General features: G+C 39.5%; 3 protein-coding genes across 3 annotated transcripts; 2 read left to right on the forward strand and 1 right to left on the reverse strand.

Annotated features, from left to right (window-relative positions):
• Positions 1-910: 910 nt before the first annotated feature.
• On the forward strand, positions 911-1,607 carry NCS54_00002500 (Hypothetical protein; the record flags this gene model as incomplete). The annotated part of the gene is made up of 3 exons (XM_053145690.1): positions 911-951; positions 996-1,522; positions 1,573-1,607. The coding sequence occupies 3 exons, from the start codon at positions 911-913 to the stop codon at positions 1,605-1,607; spliced, it is 603 nt and encodes a 200-aa protein (XP_053001665.1).
• A 2,001-nt stretch (positions 1,608-3,608) lies between these two features.
• On the reverse strand, positions 3,609-4,915 carry NCS54_00002600 (Phosphatidylserine decarboxylase; the record flags this gene model as incomplete). Its single annotated transcript, XM_053145691.1, has 5 exons — positions 4,808-4,915; positions 4,718-4,753; positions 4,535-4,670; positions 3,927-4,485; positions 3,609-3,873 (listed from the first exon to the last, which is right to left on the reverse strand). The coding sequence occupies exons 1-5, from the start codon at positions 4,865-4,867 to the stop codon at positions 3,609-3,611; spliced, it is 1,056 nt and encodes a 351-aa protein (XP_053001666.1). The 5' UTR covers positions 4,868-4,915.
• A 5,686-nt stretch (positions 4,916-10,601) lies between these two features.
• NCS54_00002700 (HET domain-containing protein) lies at positions 10,602-12,452 on the forward strand (the record flags this gene model as incomplete). The annotated part of the gene is made up of 1 exon (XM_053145692.1): positions 10,602-12,452. One exon carries the CDS (start codon positions 10,602-10,604, stop codon positions 12,450-12,452), a length of 1,851 nt encoding a protein of 616 aa, XP_053001667.1.
• Positions 12,453-21,739: the final 9,287 nt, after the last annotated feature.

Consider the following 21,739-nt stretch of genomic DNA (forward strand, 5'->3'; position numbering starts at 1 on the left):
AGGGAGCGACTGTCCTATAGCAAAGAATGGTGTACGCCCATCCCTCTAGAGAGGAAGGAGTCCACAATACAGGCATTCTACAGAGCATTTCATGACACCAATACTCTGCCAATATGGACATATATGATGTGCTACCGGAAGTGCGGAAGAGATGAGTTAAAAGATATAAGTTGGGACCAATGGACATCTAGTTCCGTCGAGAGGCGTGATGGACCGCCTCTGTCCTGTCGTTAGTGTTTTCCGGTGGGCAACGATATTCTGACCTGTGTTGAATGCGCAAGCTGTCTGGTGAAGGGTTATCTGTCGACGGCTGCACCAAGTATAGCATCGCGGAGGGGCAGCGCCAGAGCGTGACGTACCCGAAGCACGTCAAGGGACACATCACCGTGTTTCCGAACAACATCCAAGAGTTGGCTACGAGGATCCTGCCTCACCCTCTCGTGAGAGTCATGGAAGAGATATACGCGTCGTGGCACGGCGGACAGAAGCCGGGACCAAGCGACCTGTCCAGGTGACAACATGATGATGCGTGAAAACAGGTTGACATATCACGAGATTACATCGCAAAGAGCTTATAACCCTGGCGTTGACAAGGATGAGATGAAAGGCGGCCACTGAGGGCATCTGAGAGAGGATGTGGTGACATCATCATTATGCATTTAACTAACCTTCCCTTCAATCGCGGGGAATCGCAACCAATAAACCTGCTGGAGTGCCTCATTCCAGACACCAAATAACTCCAGACCTCCACCATTAGCCTGCGAGAAATCGTTGATATCAAGGTATCGTTCCGTGATCACTAAGGCGGCTTTTCCTCTACCGCCATCCTGCTCTATGCCACGAGATAGAAGGCTCTGGCTTGCTCCCTCTAGCACAACTTGCCACCGCTGGACACGAAGAACAGCAGATCATGGACCCTGGCAACAATAACATGGACCACGTTCGCCAGAAGTAAGTGCCAATTCATTTTGAACTCTCGGTCTAACCGAGAAAAGGCTCGCAGATGCTGAGATTATTCCAACTGTCATTGATGATTTCACTCCCGTCCTCGGCCTTAGGGCCGACTGGAAATCCGTCTCGGCCTCACTCGGGAATACCCTCAATCCTGCAGACCTTCAATCGTCTCCATCGGTTCATCTTGATAAACCCGAGTCTCAGTTGCATTCTGATATCAAGGTCGCATCGGGTATGACCTTTGTAATCACCTTGACTGACCCCGACGCGCCATCGCGCGATAACCCCAAATGGTCCGAATTCTGCCACTGGATTGCCACAGCAGTTTCGCTATCCTCCTCTTCCGAAGCCTCTCGTCATCATCTTAAAGATGTTATAGAGTATAAGCCTCCGGGGCCGCCACCGAAGACTGGGAAGCATCGCTACATCTTTCTGGTGTTTGTACCCGCCAATGGCACCACTGACAAGCTTCATCTTACGAAGCCTGAGGGTCGGAAGCACTGGGGCTCAGATCATGCAGGGCATGGTGTCCGTGAGTGGGCACATGAGAACGGGCTTATTCCCATCGGTAAGTTAAGCTGATCCCGGATATCGATAACGTAAACTGACGGGCGACAGCGGCCAATTTCATCTATGCGCAGAACGATAAATAGTAGTGCAAGCATTTTGGGACGTTAGGCATTCAATTTGCAATAGCTTTCAGAAGTTAACGGCCTGATTAGTGTCAATATGAACAGCACCGAGGTCACAGTCTGAAGCATGACTAGAATGGGATAATCGAGACAAGCGGACGAGATAAGGTGTTTGATGGGTTGAGTGAACCGCAGTTCAGAGAGAAACATTGTGGAATCATGAGTTGCCCCCTTCGTTAAATGTAATGTTGGTCTTCCCGCCACTCATCTGTATAGCCGAAACGACGTTCTTCCCAGATATAGGCCTATGAAATACTGGGCCGATGCCGGGTGCGATATTTTGGCGATGAGCACGTGTCTATCTCAGATGACTTCTTTCGCAGAAGACAGGTGCGGTCCGGTGTTCCGGGGGCCGAAGCTTGTCGTCAACGACAATTGCAGGCGAAGGTAAAATTTGCGACCTGTTTCACATGTATTTCGGATTCACGGCTGCTGACGCTCGAGGCTACCGCAGGGACACATGCGGCGGCCCTTTTTTCCTGAAGGCAAGGTAATAATAGCCTTGGCTTCGGGCGACGAGACGGGGATAGCTCTAGGATGCAAAAGGGGTGCACATAATGAGGCACTCGAGTTTAAGAAGGAAGTAGTTTTAAAATATATCTAAGCTAGAAATACCTGACATCTATGCCTTGCGCCGGTGAGCCCCTACTCAAGAATTTAAGTCGGGAACTTAACCGCAAGTTACGATGGACTCTGGCTGAGTCCATAGAAACTCCCACCAAAAAAGATCAACGCCCTCTTATTCACCCACCTTCTCGGTGAACCCTAGTTCCCTGAATATCGAAAAGCAGCGAGGGCCGAACAAAAACAGCGAATCTCTTATTTCTTTTTGAGATGCGTAGACTTGACAATATGATGTGAGCACTCATAGGTTCTCTTGAGACTAGAAGTAAACACAGATTGGTCAGGAAGACTGTATTTTTCCTCACATCAGACTATGGTACCGGCCTTCTTGCGTCAAGTCCATTCTCATCCTACGCAAGGCGATAGACGGATAGACGCGACCGAGACCGACCATGAGTGAGGCTACCGGTAGCCATCGGACGTGCCCTCGATGCTGTTGGTGTGGAGGATCGTGTGAGGCGTTTGAGAGGTTGTCGATGATGGCAGCAAGGATGTGGATGTGAGCGTTGATGAGGCGGATGGTCCTCGAGTGTCTTAGAGTCAGAGACTGGCTCATTGTTGGACACTGCAACATCTCCGTCTGCATCAGTGGCTGGTGGCGGCCTCCGTCGTCTGGGCACGTCCACATGTTCATCCTTGTCTTCGTCACGGACGTAGCACAGGAAGTAAGGCTCCCCGCTGCTGTTCAGAGTTGCCATAACTTCGTCTGTGTTGCGGTTCAGCTCCACGTTGGAGTCGATGCACTTGCGCCAGATGTTCTGTTCGAAGTCATGGATCCATACCCAGTAGTGACCAGACATTAGTTGGCCGCGGTGGCAGATCAGAGTGCGTAATCAACCAACTACTTCCAATCGTTGGATCCGTTGGATCCTCCAACTGTGGGTCCAACTCAACTGAGATCTCGCTCCCCGTGCTTGGCAACCAGCCAATTCAGAGCTCCAGTTGATTGGGTTTGGATCCAACCGGATCCAACTCGTTCCATTCAGTGTGAGACCCCGGCGCCGTAACTTTGACCCCACATTCACCTTCCCAGTTTGCCCGCTGGCCAATGATCGGCCGCTGAGGGGCATCATCCCAAGCCGAATCCGACAAACCTTTTCTCCACGTTAGGGTGATAGTCTCGGTTGCAAGATACATCCGGTACCGTAGGTTATACAGTGCCGTGGCTGTACCTGCTAACACGCCTTTGACCATAGGAGTTGATGAAAATATACCAATACGACGAACTCAGCTAGCATCTCTTCCAGTGTTCCATTTCTAGATAACCACGCCCCAAGTGGCCCGAGTCCAAAGAATGTGAATATATCCACGACCAGATAGAGTCACCAGATCTTGAACTCAAGCATTTGGATTTGCAACCTCGGCATAAGTAGGTTCAGAAGACCCGAAAGAACGGACATGGCGTCGAGTTGCATGACCCAGGCTCATGCCCACTTCGACCGAGATTTGAATGCGCTCCTTGCTCAACTCGGTCAGATCCTGATCGAATTGTATCCTCTTCTCTTGAAATGCCACGATGATGGAGGAGCCACCGAACTGAAAGTATCCTAGCTCGTCGCCCTTCTTGATCCCGGCGTCACCCTTTCGAAATTTCTCATGTATGCTGTCCTTGGTCAGAATGTTGCTGAGTAACGCATCGAAGCTGGTTTAACTTACACGACTGATCCCACATTGGTCGCCCCAATCGCAACAAACAAGACATCCCCAAACTCCTCGGTCTCAATAACAACGTATTCCCTCTTGTTTCTCGTCAAGATATCTACCTGGCTCTGCAGAGCAACAGGATCAACTTGATAATAGTCCCCCGGCACACTTCGGAACAGCTTGACCCTGCCGGTGACGGGTGAGTGATAGCGGTGATAATCCTGGGGCGACAAGCGGAAGCTGGCGACCATTGCCTTGTCGTACTCGGACCCCAGCCGCGTATCCATGACAAGGTTGGTGATGCTAAAGTCGTGTCCCTTGATCCATAGCTTCTTTGCCTCTGCGACTGATGTATACGTGACTACTCTCGAGTCGGCGACAACTACCGCGGTCGCAGGATCCTCAGGCTTATAGATGGGCCTTGACTGCGGGGTATGCCTTCTGACAAAGAAGTCTTCGAATGTGTTGTACCTGTCAATTTCCGAAGGGTCAAAGTCATCCATGTTGATGCCATAGTAGTCTACAAATTTCCGGATTCGCTTCTTTGATTCTGGAGATGCCTCTTCTTTGCCTATGTTCATGTCAGAGACCTGTTCTGAAAGCACAGCTTGAGCATCTACCTTCTTCCAATGATTTGTTATGGATGTATAAGCGCATGGCATGCGTGGTGTCAAGCCATTCGGTCACATGGTTGAATAGGAGTAGGAGCTTGAGTTTCTTGCCCAGCGGGATGATTTCGCGTTCGAGTTTCCCAGTCTGTGAGTATAGGTTAGATTGCTCACGAGATGGAGATGATAGCTCACTTTGCGGTTGCAAGAGAGCCATCCCCAATGGGCGCGCTATCGTCGGTTAGTGGCTTGGCTTGTTCACATGTCAGTTGGGGCTTTTTGTACCGGATGAAGCCAGGAAACAAGGTAGTCCAGAATGGCGTGTAACAAGACAAAGAGAAGCATGATAGCGGCGAAATGGTCTGAGGCTGTAGGAATTATCCATGTAGGCTCTGTATTGAAGCATTTGGATTCTAAATGGGTACTATTTATCTGCAAAAGACATACATTCTGACCTCTCGTGACGTGGTGCTGATGTCATGGACACGCAGGGCCAGAAGCTTTCCCATAGACATTCTGATGTCATGCTTGCGATGGAAATGCAGCAACCAAGATAAGCGGCTGTTAATTCAAGCTGTACACTACAAAAAAAGTCGGTGTCACTATTGTGACGGCAGTCACAGCTGCGGGCACCTTAGCCGCTGCGCCACGGGGCAAAAGATTGGGCCATAATCGCTATTGTAGCAATTACGGAAGGTGCTTCAACTGCCTATAGAGCCTATCGCTTACAGGGGGACCAAGCCTGTAACAACTATCTGCTCGGTTGTGACGTTGGAAAAGTCAAGACGGCCCTTGGTGACGAGCCAATGGATGGAGCTCCCGTTGAGGGGAGATGACCACCGATGCCCGCCGAACCGACCGGAGCTACTGGCTCCCCCCACCGATCTTACGCCACATATGTACCGACCTGGCCCGCGTCGGCCCCATACACAACAGTAACGCTTGTGGTGAGCCTTGACTGGAGGGGTATTGGATTTCTCATCACCTTTGTTAGCCGGATGGAGGGTTACTCTTTTTATTTCCTCCTTCACACCCCACTTGGGACTTCTGCTTATAGCGTCTGCTCCTGGTTTTTGGATAATCCTTTCTAGGGGAATACAATGAAAATGTGTATTTTGGTCTTGTCGTCGAGCCAATCGCGCGACCCAACGGAGCCGGTTGAGCTCTGCCGGAGCTGGCTCACCCGGTCCACCCTTCAGGGTGAGCCAGGCATCCACGCTGGTCTTGGCTTGAGACTTGGACGTAATCAATTTATGCTGTCGCGCATTGCTGCACTTGATTGGTTTCTCCATCACATCACGGTGGCCGCGTAAATTGAACGCGTGTTTTGAACGCGTCGCTTGCATTCACGTCTACCGCTTCATCCTTCCTCATCTTGAAAGGACATTCCCATCACCAGGACAATCGACTATCGACTTCTCTTGCGTCCTAAGTAATTGACTACGATTCGATTGCTCGCTGAGTGAAGGTATCTTTCGCCACGCCTTTTGCCACCACGGAATGCTCACTGGCCACAGCAGATGTAGACCCCGACAACGGCTCTGGCGATTGCAATTCTCTGGTAGAGACACTAGAGCACGCACGCGATGTTCCTTTAGCCTCCGGAAGGAATCACTTCCGACGCACGTCACCCAATCGAGACGATGGAACCATGACGGGGCTTGCAGCTGTGACGCTTGCGGAGGACGACCCAGGGTGGTCCCCAGATCAACTCAATCGATTGAACACCCAATCGAATCGCGATCGGGGAGCTCAACGCCAATCGAGTCGCGCCCAATCGATCAGACCCTTAATCGAATCGCGATTGAATTGAATCGTTAAAGATCGTGATTACGTAACGAGGCTTGGAATAACTAGCTACGATATGTCCATGGCGTGCTCAGTGAAGTCATCCTCAGCCTGATCCAACTGCACCCTTGGCTCGTAGATACCCTCCTTTCCCCACGATCGAAGACACTGTTGCTGGCTAATAGTAGACCTACTTAGGCGGCTTCGTACATATGATGATTGTATGCCTGCGCTACTGAAGGTCCTTTCTGATTCACTCGAGGACGAGAGGATCGAGAGGAAATCCATAGCCATTACAGAGAGGGCAGGAAACCTCGACTCATTGAGTTTCCACTAAGATATCGGATTAGTTTTAAACTGAGCACTATCGATAGGCTCTTCCACGATATATCGCTCGTACTCATCAAGAATAGTGCCGGCCGTCTAAGTTATAGTTGACCGATAAGGCCCGATCTTCTTGTTGAGCCGTCGTTGAATATATGATTGATGGGCTACTGGATTGACTCTTGGCTGATTAAATTGGGTAGGGTTATCCTTATATTTAGCCGTCCAAAGAGCCCTGATCCGGCTTTGGTAATCTTCCGTCTCTTCCACTGATCGACGAGTTGGAAGCCCATTCCACATTTGTTCAACAAGTCTCCACTTCTTGCAGGGATGGAAAATAACGGCGGCAACGTACGCAATTGGCGTCATGAGGTGGTAGTATTTGTCGAGCCGTTGCCACGCGAGTTTGATGAAGACTTTGATACGCCGGCGAGTCTTAACTCCTATATCGCTGAATATGTTGATGATCTCCATTTCGCCTTCTGCGTTCTCTTTGAGGACCCGTCCTTAAACTGCTTCCTCAAGGTGGTCCAAAAGCAGTTCAAAATAAGGAAGGTATTCATGCAAGGTGCCGGTAGTTGATCGTTTGTCTGGCTGACTGTTTCCTTGAAGTTGTTTTGTTACGACTTCGAAGGGTTCCAGAATAAGGTCGAAAGTCTTGATGATCTCCCAATCCTGGGCGGAAAGCCTACAATCAAGAACAGGAGGCCGATCTTTAGCTTTGGCACCGGCCATATTCCACTTTTCCTCGATTGTATGGAAGAAGTAATTGATCGGGCGTCGAAGGAGTAAGGCTCGTTTTATCATCACTCTGTCCGACTGCCAGCGTGTCACTACGTTGTGGACAAACTCGAGAGTAGGGATGGGTTCTTCAGTATCGAGATTGCTCTTTTTGGCTACCTGTCTAGCTACTTCGATCTATAGAGTAGTGGTTAGTTAGGCAAGAAAGCCGCAACGGGCGCTGATAGTACTAACCTGGGCTTGAATAAACAGATCATGAAGCTGTGAACTTCGGTGAAGTGTAACGCCTATATTGTGAAGTTTCCCTATTGGGCCATTTTTCCTGAAGGCTTGTAGTCCGGGGGCAGCAGGACTAAATAGGATAGAGAAGTTCGCCTCGATGGGCTCGAAAGGATCAACAATAACAGGCTCGTTGTCAACCTCATCGCTTTTATTACTTCCATCGCTTATGTCGTCTCCATCGTCTTCATCCTCGTCCGTGGTTGCATATTGATCCACGGCTCGCAAGGGCGTGACGAATAGCGACCCCCTCGTCCTCGTCGCTGATGTCATCGCCGATTTCCTCGGGGGTAGTTGCGATCAATTCCGCGTTGACCTTATTATTTCCGTACAGCATGGCGCGTACTACCCGATGAAGAATGTGTGGAGCACATCTTAAGCGTCGTTCCTTATCGTCAAAACCGAACTCCTTTCCAAGAAACTCCATCGCTGTATCGTTGTTCGAAGCGTTGTCAAGCGTGAAATAGCCAATCTGCTTCTCGATCTTCCAAAACGACAGGGTATCAGCTACGTCATCGGCCAGGTTGTTACCACAATGTCTTGATGATAAGGGATTAAGCGACAAGAGTAGCTTTTGGTGCCTCCAATCGCAGTCGATGAAGTTCGCGTTGATACCAAGAAATGAGAAATTCTTGCGCGAAGTCCAACCATCAAACGAGAAATGGATCTGGCTGCGTGCGGTTTGTAGAAGCTCCGTGACAGGGCCAATAGCTCTCTGATACTCGTCCATGAGCATCTTCCTCAGCAGCTGCCTACTCGGAAGATCTTCGTTCTTGACCACTGGGCTGATATACTGAAGGATTCGTTGGAAGCGAGGAGTATCGACTGTTCGGAAGGGCAAGTTATGGTAGGTGACCCAGTCGAGTAGGAGAAGACGAAGTCCCTCGGGGCAAAAATGACCAAGAAGATTGGCGACCAGTCGTTGGTCGTTTGGGGAGGCAAGGTCGGCTTTTGAAGAAGTCACGGAAAGTCGCAGTGGAAGCAGCAATTAGTGTGGTGATAACTATGCTGTACCATTAAATGCCCTGAGGAAATCTATGTATATATCCTTAAGACATACTTTTATATAAGACTTAAGGTTATTTATGTCATTAAGTTCTTCGCTAGCGATAGCTTTTTATATAGGATTATTAAGGGCAAGGTATTAGTCTATATTTTTCTTAAAGTATTTAATTATAAGAGAGTAAAGTAAAGAAGTAATATTATAATGCTTAGTATCTAGTTAGTAGGCAATAGAGGTATTATTGATACTAAGAGTAATAATAGCTAGAGTATTTGCTGGTATGAAATATGCGTTAATACCTAGGTGATTAGTGTCACGGCCTCAAGAAAGGTCGCCAGCACGTGACATAAGCGGATCCCCTAGACCAACCAATCGCGACTGGATCACCAGGATCGCACCATGATCTAAGTGATCTAGATCAATAGGATCACTGGGTGATCCTTACGATCCAGCTCAACATCAAGTATATAGAACACGTTCATTGCACTTTCCTATATAGTAGCTACCTCAGCTATCAATATAACTTGGTTACACTTAATGCCTTTGAGCATATTACTAGACGTGATACCCCATTGTTTAGGTATAGCGTGATTAGTCTTTCTGCTAATATAAACCTAGCACGACCGGTTTATCCCTTGGGAATTACACGATCGTCACAATTAGCATAGCGGAGGCTATCTCAATCGCCGACTACCTAGACCAGTTGATCTGGGGACCACCCTGCTTCCGCTCCCTTCGCCAGCACGGCCACGGCGCAACTGGCACAGCCCGGCCTAATTGTGGCATCTACAAAGGTCTTGCAGACGCCAAAAAGGCCGATAAGGCAGGGAAGTCAGGGTTCCAATTTAATAAGATCAAGGTCATCCCAACGGCTGATAATCAGGTAGGAAGACTCGGCATTTTTCCTTACAATTCGGCTGATAACTTGTTTTCTTCTTCTCTAGGTCAATTAGATTGCTTGGAAGGATAATGCCCTCGTATTGCTCCTTTTAACTATCTTTACTGGTGATGAGAGATGTGATCATTGGAGGAAGAGACCGTCAACGAAGACCCCAATGGCATAGCCAATATAGCGCTTTTTTAGTGGCGGGCCGGTTAAGCTTATATCGATCCCTACTATCGCCGCTTCCTATAACGACGAAATGAATCATGTTGACTGAGGCGACCAAAGGAGGTCATATCTAGGCTATGATTATCCTATCCGCCGGGGCGCTTGGCAGGCTATTGCTTGGACCTTCTTATTAGATGTGGTCCTTATAAATAGCTTCCTCTTATAGCTATATGGGCAGCCGGATTGGAGCCATTATATGAGTCAGAAGAAGTGGAGGGAATGCCTCTATAACGAGGTCTTTAAGGCCTTCTATCCATAGAGCCGATCAAGGCAGGCATTCCGAGCCGGGGACGAATTTACGCCCGTGACACAATATAAACACGTCCGAAGAGGTAAAAAGTCGGACTGCCTTGCTTGTAAGGGGCTTTAATTAGGGCAGCTAAGGCCAAAAAGTACAAGGAGGCCTTTGGCGCCGGTGAGCTATAACAAAAGAAGGCGCCAGTCAATTTGGGGATGTAAGCAGTGTGATGTAGTAATATGTAACTCGAGAGATTGCTGGTACTTCTATTATAGGCTAAATTAGGGGGGAACAATAGGTATCTTTGATATGGCGCATTTTAATTAGCTGCAACCCCCTGCCGTGACCTGGCGGGAGGTTTAACACAACTCAAGGGATAGTAGTGTATATACTTGCTTGGTGCGCAAGCTCATTATGTACGATATTATTATAAGGCTTATAGCGCTATCACGGGGGACTAAGCTATAATGCTAATAATAGAACTTAGAGAAATAAGCCCCTTTATCCTCGCTACTTAACTATTCTACTTTTAGTACTCCGCGATGAGCTATTTTCTCACCTATCTTTAGCTATAAAACCCCTCTATTGAAATCAGATGTCTGAACGGTATCAATATGACTACCTCGCGCCAGGCTGGATTCGCGTACTTCACCTGGTCTCGGTGGAACCAGAGGTGACTTTCCATCTTGAAAAAGTCTCCCTCGACTCCAACCCAACCTACAACGCCCTCTCCTACACGTGGGGCTACCCCGTCTTCTCGAGACGCCTCTTCATTGGAGATGCGTTCCTTGACGTGACGCCAAGCCTCCACGACTGCCTGCAGCATCTAGGTGGATACGTCGGCACCAGGATCTGGATCGACGCCCTGTGCATCAACCAGGTTGATAACGAGGAAAAGTCGCACCAGGTGCAGGGCATGGCGCGCGTCTATCGCCAGGCTGCGCAAGTCCTCATCTGGCTCGGCACGAGCGCCGACGGCAGTGATGAGGCGATGAGGGGGATTTCCGCTTATGGAAAGGAAGCCTCAGAGGCAGGTATTCTCAACTTTAAGCCTGAGCATTTTGCTGCGTGGCCCGACGTTGGGGAAGAAGAGGAGCTTGTCAGGACAAGAGACAAGTTGCTAGAGCTCATGAAGCAGGCAGCTGATGCCGAGGGCGACGATAGTCGAGTAGAGGATCGTCTGCCGAGGGTTGCCTTTGCAAAGCTTACACACAGGTCCTACTTTACTCGAGTCTGGGTTAGGCAAGAGATCACCCTGGCGCGAAACGCCGCTGTAATATGTGGCAAATACATGACCACCGTCGAGCACTGCCATGCTCTCGTCCTCTTCTACGGCTTGCTCATCCCCTGGGAGATTCTCGAGTGGCAGGCCGGCAGAATGACACGCTTCCCAGGTCCCTTCTCGCTAGAGGAGCTCATGGCTGCGCCGTCTCCGCGGGAGCTCCAGATAACCGCCGTCGCCAGCGATGCCATCGGTTCTGCCCTCTCGGGGAGGAGGAGATATCGAAGCAGAGGGCCGGAACCACTGCACCGGCTCCTGCAGCAGTCATATGTAGGCTGGTCGAGGGATATCCCGCAGTGCAAGGATCCGCGTGACAAGATCTGGGGGTTGGCGGGCCTTGTCAGTGACCTGGACGAGCTGGGACTCGAGGTGAATTACAGGAACAGGGTGGAAGAGGTCTACGAGGCTACGGCGAGGGCGCTGCTACGCCAGGGCCGCGTCGACATGCTGAAGTGGTGTCGCTCCGAACAGCTCAACTCGCCTTCCTGGGTTCCAGACTGGGCGAGGCCCATCCAGAGTCCGTGGAGCGATGATGCCGCGACGACTCTGTTCAAGGCTACTGGGGAGAAAAGCCAGCCAAGCTCCCAGGATGATATGGTCCCTGGATCTATATCTCTTCAAGGCGTTCTCGTGGATACCATTTCGGAAGTTGGCTCGGTCTGGAGAGCTGGTTCCGACAAGGATTTTGATCACGGCGCTTGCGAGACAATGATGAAAGAGCTCATCCCCTTTTTGGAAAAGTCACGATACCCAGAGGACAAGAAGATGGACGCGCTGTGGCGCATACCCATCGGAGATAAAGAGCTTCCCGAGTCGAGCCCATACTGGATCCGGGCGACGGAGCGCTCGGAGAAGCAGTTCCTTGCTTTGGTGTCTAGTGAAGCGAGCAGTGAGTCGACCTACTCATATCAGACCTGCATGGGATACAACCCCATGGCGAGGCCGGTTGCTTCCGAGCAGGGCTTTGTTGGGCTGGGCACGAGTGACGCACAGCCTGGGGACGTGATTGTGTTGTTGTTAGGGGGCAGCACGCCTTTTATTCTCAGACCGCGGACCGATATGCAAGAGGGATACTTGCTGCTTGGGGAGGCATATATCTATGGGTGTATGGATGGGGAGCTTGTCGAGAAGATAGATTATATCTCCACGTTTGATTTGTGGTAGATCTGGCCGAGGAGGGCATGGCTGTAACCACTTTGCCCCCAGCATCTAGGTGGACCAGTCGTGGATAGGGCTTCGGGGGCTAAGGACGTCGCTAGGACGTACCCTCGGGTTGGCCGCCGAAACTAGCAACTCTCCTCGGGATCATCCTAGTCATTATGCTGACGGAAAGCTATCCTCCTCCCAGGGTTTGGTCTAGCTATCTCTCCCTGGTCTGCGTTCGCTTTGGATCTCCCGTTCTTGCTGCCTGGTCTCTCACTTTCAATCTCTCTGTAATCTTGGACTCTTAGATAGGGTCCTTCATCTCTCTTTTATATGCTAATTCATTAAACTCTGGTCGACGTTTATGGACTTGTTTGTTGATTCCCTCCGGTAGCCCTTCCGGCGCCGGTTCGGGTAGCCATGCCGGAATCTGACTGGAGCTATCCGAGCGCACTCGGAGGGCGACCCGATCCCTGAGCCTTATTTCAAAGAATGGGAGCTGGAAGCACCCCTTGTCTTTCGTTCTGTGTACATCTTCTTTGTACATCTGCCATGTGCTCCTGAAACAGCCGGGATAATTTATTCATCGACTCGCTCTAAAGCAGCTTCAATCTATCGCCATAGCCTCTGATGTTCGAGGAAGCATGGGTTGACTTCAAATATCAATGTCAGCTTGCAACGGCAATCTATTTAATCCTCGCGTCTCTCTATGTACCACTGCTAAATGCGGCTTGCCCTGCCTGTCTAGAATCTATCTCTGAGAGGTCATCCTCGATTGGCTTGGAAAGGAGGTGTCGGTTTTCCTCTTGTGAAGCTTGCTCGTGGAATAGCTGAGGTATATCTACCCTATCATCCTACACCTCGTGCATGAGTTCGTATCGTGCACAACTGGGCGGAGAGACATGCAAGTGCTAAGAAAGTGGCTTTATCTACACCCTATTCCTTAACAAGTGCACAACAGTCGTTCCAACCTGCGCTCTGCGCAGCCGCAAGCGGCGGCGATGGCATCGTCCACGACGAACCCGCCCGCTGTCTCGGACCCATTTGATCTGGGGATCCACACTCCCGCCAATCTGAACCGAGGAGCCCGTGCGACCCTCTTGCAAAACAGCCCCGCGGCCGTGAACGGCCCAGTTGATGTCTAACCTGGACCCAGGCGGATTGCGGCAGCCTATAGAGGTCACTGTTGCAAAACCAAAAAAGCACGTTCCAATTGACAAAATGGGTTAGCGCGAATGCATTGACGGCCCCACAGTACATTGACGCATATACCTTAGAACCGCGATTCCTTTAGTTTGAGGCGCAAGAGTAGGTTCGGCAACAGCAGCAGGGTCGCAGCGGACCAGCGAAGAGCAACTTCATTATACGATGGATATAAAGACCCCCTATTATAGCCCCTGCCCCTTAATTACCCTTTATATTAGATAATAATTAAGACTTAGTTATCTTTATCCTTTTTATCTTTATCTTCCTCTATGCTCTCTATGTCTAGCTTATTAAGTTATGATATATTTAAGTTAATAGTACAACTTAGCTAGCGAGTTTAATTTACCTATAGTCTAGAGCTAAGTAGCCTTAGTAATAGCCTCTAATGCTATAACCTTTCGCTTTTTAAGAGTCTTTTTATCTACTTTATTATATAGAGCTAGAGCTAGAGCTAGAGTAGTATTATAGGTATAAAGCTACTATACTATATACTATGCGGTGGAGCGCTAGGTATTACTAGGATCCTCGCTTATATTATTAATCTACTAGTTTAGCTCCTAAAAGGTATATATAGCAGCGATTATACTAGTAGGGACTTAGATAGTAGCTAATTAGTAGCTTACTAGCCGAGAGCTAGAGAAAACTATTTATAGTATCACGGCCCAAGAGACCTCCAGACTGTCACGGCCAAGTATCAGACCAGGCGGTCTGATGAGGCAGAAATCCATCACGTGACAAAGACGCTGGAGGAGTGAGCAGGACCCACCACAACACGAGTGAGCACTCCAAGTATATAGGACACATCCACTACACTTTCTTATATAGTAGCTACCTCAGCTATTAATATAACTTAGTTATACTTAATACCTTTAAGTATATTACTAGACGTAATACCCCTTATTTAAGCATAGCGCGACTAGTCTTTCTGCTAATATAAACCCAGCACGACCGGTTTATCCCTTAGGAATATATACGATCGTCATAGTATTCCCAAGGGATAAACTAGTCGTGCTGGGTTTATATTAGCAGAAAGACTAGTCGCGCTATGCTTAAATAAGGGGTATTACGTCTAGTAATATGCTTAAAGGTATTAAGTATAACTAAGTTATATTAATAGCTAAGGTAGCTATTATATAAGAAAGTGTAATAAATATATTTTATATACTTTATATAATATAGTAGCTTATAATAGATTATAACATATAGGGCTTAATTTATTATAATTCTTATTACTAGCTTAGAAGGGATTATAACCTATAGGGTATAATTTATCTTAATCTATGCGTGATTAGTTAGATAATATAGGTCCTTTTTATTACGTAGCCTAGGGGACTTCTAGGCCATGATATAATATTTCTACTCTATTAGTCTTATCCTTAAGGCTATATTTACGACTTTAGTTATTTCGTATATATATATAAATCTTAGACTTATAAAAAATCTTTTGCTAATATATCTAGTTATCTTACCTTTTCTAAGAAGTAATTAGCTATTATTAAACTAAGTAATATTATTAATTATTTTAGTTTTAAAATTATATCTTATTTATTTTATTACTTTTATAGCCTATGCTATATAGCTTTACCTAAGAAATTAGATTATTATAAGGAGTATATTTATTATAGTTTTTTTATAATATATTAATAAATATCTTTGGTATTTATATATATATTCTTACCTATAGGTTTTTTTTTATTATTAATAATATCTTAGTAAGTTATATTTATTAGGAGTTTAATTATTTAGACTTTAAAAAAGAATATATTAAAGAGGATTTCTTATATTTATAGCGAGAGGCCTAAAAGGCTTAGGCGAGGGTAAATAAGGTTTTAGCTTATTTAATTTAATTTTATTACTAGAAATATTAGTTATATACTGTAAAGGACTGAAAAATAGAGACTATATAGTCTTCAAAGACTATAGGCTAGGTAATAGAAAGAGGAGGTAAATAGGCAGTGGAATCAGTCCTTATAAAAAGCTGATTAGCTAGATAAGGGATCATAGGATAATAGAAGTGGGTCACAAGATAGGTAGAAGTATAGGGTAGAAGGCCAGCTTCTGATTGGTGGTCTTATGGCTTGTATTGGTTGAAGATCAAAGGAGCTATTTCTAAGAGAAGGTATATAGGTTATATAGCAAATTGCTCGGAATCTATTAGCCCGACTCGGATAAAAGTTAGACCGTCGGATAGCCTTAATTCCGGGGTTTAAAACCCTATTAGTTTTGCTAATAACAGAAAACTAGAAGCCGAGTTATAGCATAATAGATATTAAAACCTATAGGGTTTTAAACTACGATATTTAAAACCGGATAGGAAATACCCTATAGAAAGAGACGGGTTTAATGGTATTATCGGGCTTATAATAGAGCCCTAAGTCCGAGATTACGTGACCTTCCTAAAAGGGAAATAAGCCCAAAAGGGGCAGTCTTAACACTCCCTTATATCTTGCTTATCTAAGCGTATATTGCTTAGGTAAGTAGTTTATAAGGAAGCGCATAGGCTAAGATCTAGGGTAATAAGATCCTAGGCTTATATCTTATAAGCTTATTTTTCTAAACTTTTATTTATGAAAGACCTTTTATTATATAAGGACTTTTACATATACTAAGGGTATTAAGATAGCTATTTATAGCCTTTATTCCCTAGATAAATTAAAGGAAACTAAGAAGGCAGAGTTAAAGGCTATAATTACTATATAATCTATAGGTATTATAGATATTATTAATTAGAGTACTATTAGCCTTAAGTTTATATATCTTTTAAATATTATTAATAAAAGTCTTTTAGAAGGTATTATATATTAGTAAGGTATTTTAGGGGTTCATATATATTTTTTAAGTTAAAGTAGTTTTTTTATTTAATAAAGTATATTATTTTACTATTAATTTTATTTATATTAAGGATATTTTCTATAATATATTCTTTTAACTTACTAACTTTTATTTTAGGCTTATTATTAATATTAATTTAAATAGTATTTCTTATTAATTTAAGTAATAAAATATAAATAATTAAGAAAAGCTTAACTTTGGGCGATAAGGCTAATTTATAGTTATATTTTAAAGTGTTGTATTTAATTTTATATAGTTTAATATACTTATAGTTAAGTTTTTTATTTTATTATTTTATTTTAATATTTTTTATTATAAGGTAGATTATATCTCCCTCTAAGAAGATTAATCCCTTATTTTTTTTTTATTAATATAGTTTATTATTTAGTTCTTAATAAACTTAAGTTTTATTTTTATTTTTTTATATAGGTTCTTTAGCTAGTTACTAATAAGGATTACTTTAGGATTAATAATAATATCTTATATTTAGTAATATATATTTAGTATAAATCTAAAATTAATATAGGCTAATATAATCTTTATTCTTTTATTATATACTATATTATATATTAATTATATAGCTAATAGCTTTTTAACTTAATTAATTTATTTATAATTAATATAGTATTAAAGATATTTTTTTAGGATTTAATTTATATATTTAATTTAATTATTTATCTCTTTATAATATATTATAAAAAGTTTATAATTAATTCTTAAGTATCCTATAAGGCTTTATTAGAATTTTAAGGCAAATAATAATCCTTAATTTATAATAATCTTAAGTAATATATTATATATTTTAATAATATAAAAATAAAAAAAGTAAATAAATTCTTTAGTTATTATTAATTCTCTATAAGGTATAAAATAAGAGAATTTTATAAGTTTATATATAATAATAAGAATACTATTATAGAAGTTTCTTATAACTAGTTTTTCTAATAGGGGTAATTTAATAATAAAGTTTATAGGAATTAAGTCCTATAGTTATTCTATAACTAAGAGTAATTATAGTTTTCTATAAGGTTTATAGTATTATGCCTTAGTTTTTATATAGAGGTTATATTATTTAATAGCTATTAAGATAGTTTTTTATATATTAGGAAAAATACATATTATCTTAATTTACTCTAGGGTTTTATTAATTCCTGAGTATTTATATAATAAGTAGCTATATATTGTATATATAGGTTTATAATATAGTTTATTTAGAATTTATTATTTATTAGTTTTTTTATTATCTAGGAGTTATTTATTATAGTATTATTATATAGCTTTAGTTATTCTTTTTAGATTATTATAATATATAACTTAGTAATAGTAATAATTAAAGATAGGTTAAAGTATTTTATTAGGGATAGTGATTTTTCCTTTATAGGTCCAAACTCTATCGCTTTATTATTAATATCTTAATATATAATTAATAAAATCTATAATTAGTTATATATATTTCTTAATAAGGGTAAGGTATTTTAATAAGAGTTTTAGTTTTTATATTTATTTAAAAACCTTTTATTTAAGGTATTTTTTCTATATTAAAATATAATAATTATTTTTTAGCTTTAATCTTTCTAATATCTAGGTTAGGTTATTAGCTAATAATATTAACTTAGCTATTTTTTATTCTTTTAATATAAATAATAATAATAATTAAATTCTAAGAGATATTTAGCATATTATAGTTATTATTTACTAAGTTTGTATATTTTTATAAAGTAGATAATATTTTTATAATCTATATATACCTTAATCTAGTATTTACTTCTAAGGAGATAATATTAAAATTCCTTAAATATATTAATAATTATAAGGAATTATTTATTATAAATAAGGTAATTAAGTTTTATTTTATCTAACTTATAAAAATAAAATATAATTAAGTATAAAAGTCTTTTACTATCTTATTATCTAATCTAGGCTCTTAATATAAAGTCTAAAGTATTTATTTTTAAGTTTTATTAGTTAAGATAGGTTAAATATCTTAAATATTAGTTCGCTTAGGATAAATTCTTTAATTATATAAAAGGCTTTTTATATCTTATTTCTAAATATAAATATTTTTTTTTATAAGATTAATAAATAATACTATGATTTTTTTAAATTATTTAAGGAATTTATAGTAATAATTAATAAAACTAAGGAAAGCTTATATTTCCTTAATATTAGTTAGTTTCTTTTTATCCTTAATTACTAAGACCTTCTTAGGGTTAATATATATCTTATTATAAGCAATAATATATCTAAGAAATTTTACTTTAGAAATATAAAATTTACTTTTCTTAGGTTCTATTGGTAACTTAGCGTCTTATAGTATATATAATATTTTATAGATATATTTTATATATTTCTTTTCTATTTAAGAGAAAAATAAAGATATTATTTAAGTAATATATAATAAATATATCTAGGTATTTATATAATATAGTATTAATTATGTATTTAAATATAGTAAATATATATATAAGTCTAAAAGGTATAATATTATATTTAGATAGTTAATATTTAATATAAAAAGCGGTTTTTTATTTATATCTTTTTTTAATTTAAATAAGGTTATAGGCTTCTTTAAGGTTAAGTATAATAAAATATTTTATATTAAAAAGTTAATCCTTTAATTTATTAATAAGGGGTAATAATATATAATCCTTAATTATAATAGTATTAAATATTTTAAAATTCATATAAAATTAAAGCTTTTTATTTTTCTTTAGGATAAATATAATAAGGTATTTAATAAATACCTTATTTTCCTTAATATATCTTTTTTATAATATATCTTTAATATATTCCTATAATACTAATAGTTCTATTTTATTAAATATATAGAGTTTATTAAACCTAGGTTATTTCTTATTAATAAACTTAATTTTAAGGTTATAATATATATATTCTAATAGGCCTATTTTAAGTTTTTTTATAATAAGTTTTTTATAGATATAATATTATAATAAAATATTCTTAAGTTATTTTTCTTTAATATTTTATTAATATACTTAAGGTCTTTTTTTAGTTTATAGAATAATTATATAATATATATAATTATTTATTAATTTTATTATTTTAATTTATTATAGTATTTATATTATATTTCTTTAGGTAAAAGAGTATTATATATTTACGTTTACTTAACTTCTTTAGCGTCTTTAATAGAAATTTAAGGTTTTATATTATATTTTAAGTTATTATAAGGAGTATTTTATTATTAAAAGAATATACTTAGCTAATTTTTTAATTAAAATATAAGTTAACTTAGTATAACTATAAGTACCTAAGTATTAGGTTATAGCCTTTTATAGGTATAATATTAAATAAGATTTCTTAGTTTTTTCTTTTAATAAAAACTTTAAGGTAATTAATCTTATTATTAATAACTCTATTATTATAATTAAATATTTTTCTTTTAAGGTTAATTATTATATAGGGCTTTACCTTATATCTTTATAGTAGCTTAAGCCTATTTATTATCCTTAGGTTAAATAGATTTTACTTAGCTTTATTATTTACTAAAGCGCATAGCTATTTTCCCTTAACTTATATGAATATTTTCAAATATCTTAGGTTATTACTTCCTTTTATAGTATATAGGGCCTTTTATAGTATTATAAGTTATTTTTTTACCTCTAGCCCTCTTATAAGTAGGCTTCCTAGTTTTTTAATATTACCTTAGTATAGCTAATATAATTATACTTATACTTATTTTTATTATATACTTTATAGTTATATATATTATCTTAGCTATATAGCTAGTCTTAGTATAGCTATTTTTATTCTTGCCTTAGGTCTTTTTTATTTTTTAACTAGGTTATTAGTTTTTACTTATTTAGTGCTTTTTTTTAGCTAATTTGCTTTTATTAGTCTTTAACCTTATAGATAGTTTACTTATATTTCTAGATAGCTTAGTATAGGTCCTTATAGTATTATATATATATACCTCTAATAGTATTATATTAGTAGAATATCTAATAGCCTTTTATTTTATATTATATATAAGGTTAATTATTAGGTTAAGCTAGTAAGGTAATAAGAAAATAGTCTTATTTTGATTTCTCTTTCTTATATTCTTTATATTAGTATTATTAATAGGATATCTAAGAAATACTAAGGTACTCCTTATATATTAGGTATATCCTTATATTATCTTATAGGTTAAATAATACTTCTTAATATTATAGCTTTTTAGTTAGTTCCTTATAGTAGGCTTAGATATTGATTTCTTATTTATATATTATATATATATATTTTTATATAATCTAAATATATCTTTTTTATAAATTATTCTAATATTAGTTATTATTTTTATTATTAAGATAGGGGTAGTTTTTTTCTTTTTATAATTCTTTATTACTTTTTTAGCGGTTTTATTATTAAGAGTATTCTTAGTATAGTTTTTTCTATAGTTTCTAAGTATTATATTTAAACCTAATTTAATTAATATTAGTATTATTTACCTTAGGAACTTAATTATTATATAATAGTCTATTATATTAATTTACCTTTTATTATTTATAGATCTTATTATATTCTTATAATACTTTAATTTAATAGCAAGGGCATAAGGTATAATTATATTATATAGGATTATCTTATTAATAGTCTTTATAATAAATAATAGAGGGTATTATAAATTATTTATTCTTATTATATGCTATAATCTATTTCTTATAGTTAAAACTTTCTATAGTAGCTTCTTTAAAGTCTACTTATTTAGCTAATATTAGGGGCACTTATTATTTTTGCCTTATAAATATTATTTTTTCCTTTTATTTAAGCTTTCTAATAACTATAGTAATAACCCTTTTATTATTTATTATATTAGGCATAGGGTTATTTTGCTTTATTAGTTCTAGAAGTAGTTACTATTATATATTTAAAGTATATCTTAATTACTTCTTAGGTTATCTTACTTAACTATATGTTATTCTTTTATCTAATTTTTATTTATATTTATTTTCGTCTTATCTTACTAGTATATTATATCTACTTTATAATATTACGATAAGTTTAATTAATTAGATCGCGGTTTATAGTTTATTATCTTCTTATTAGACTTAGTAAGCTATATTTATATATTTTTTACCTTGAGGGAGGGATTATTATTAGCTTAATTAATAATATCTCTCTTTTATATTTTATTATTTTTTATAATAAACCTTCTTAATATAATTTATTTTATAATAATATTAATATTTAAGATTATAATAATCTTATTTATCTTTTTATATAGCTCTAAGTATTATAAGGCTAGCTTTAATATTATAAGAGGTATT

The sequence above is a fragment of the Fusarium falciforme genome, chromosome 1, assembly GCF_026873545.1.
Source record: "Fusarium falciforme chromosome 1, complete sequence".
Lineage (NCBI taxonomy): Eukaryota > Fungi > Ascomycota > Sordariomycetes > Hypocreales > Nectriaceae > Fusarium > Fusarium falciforme.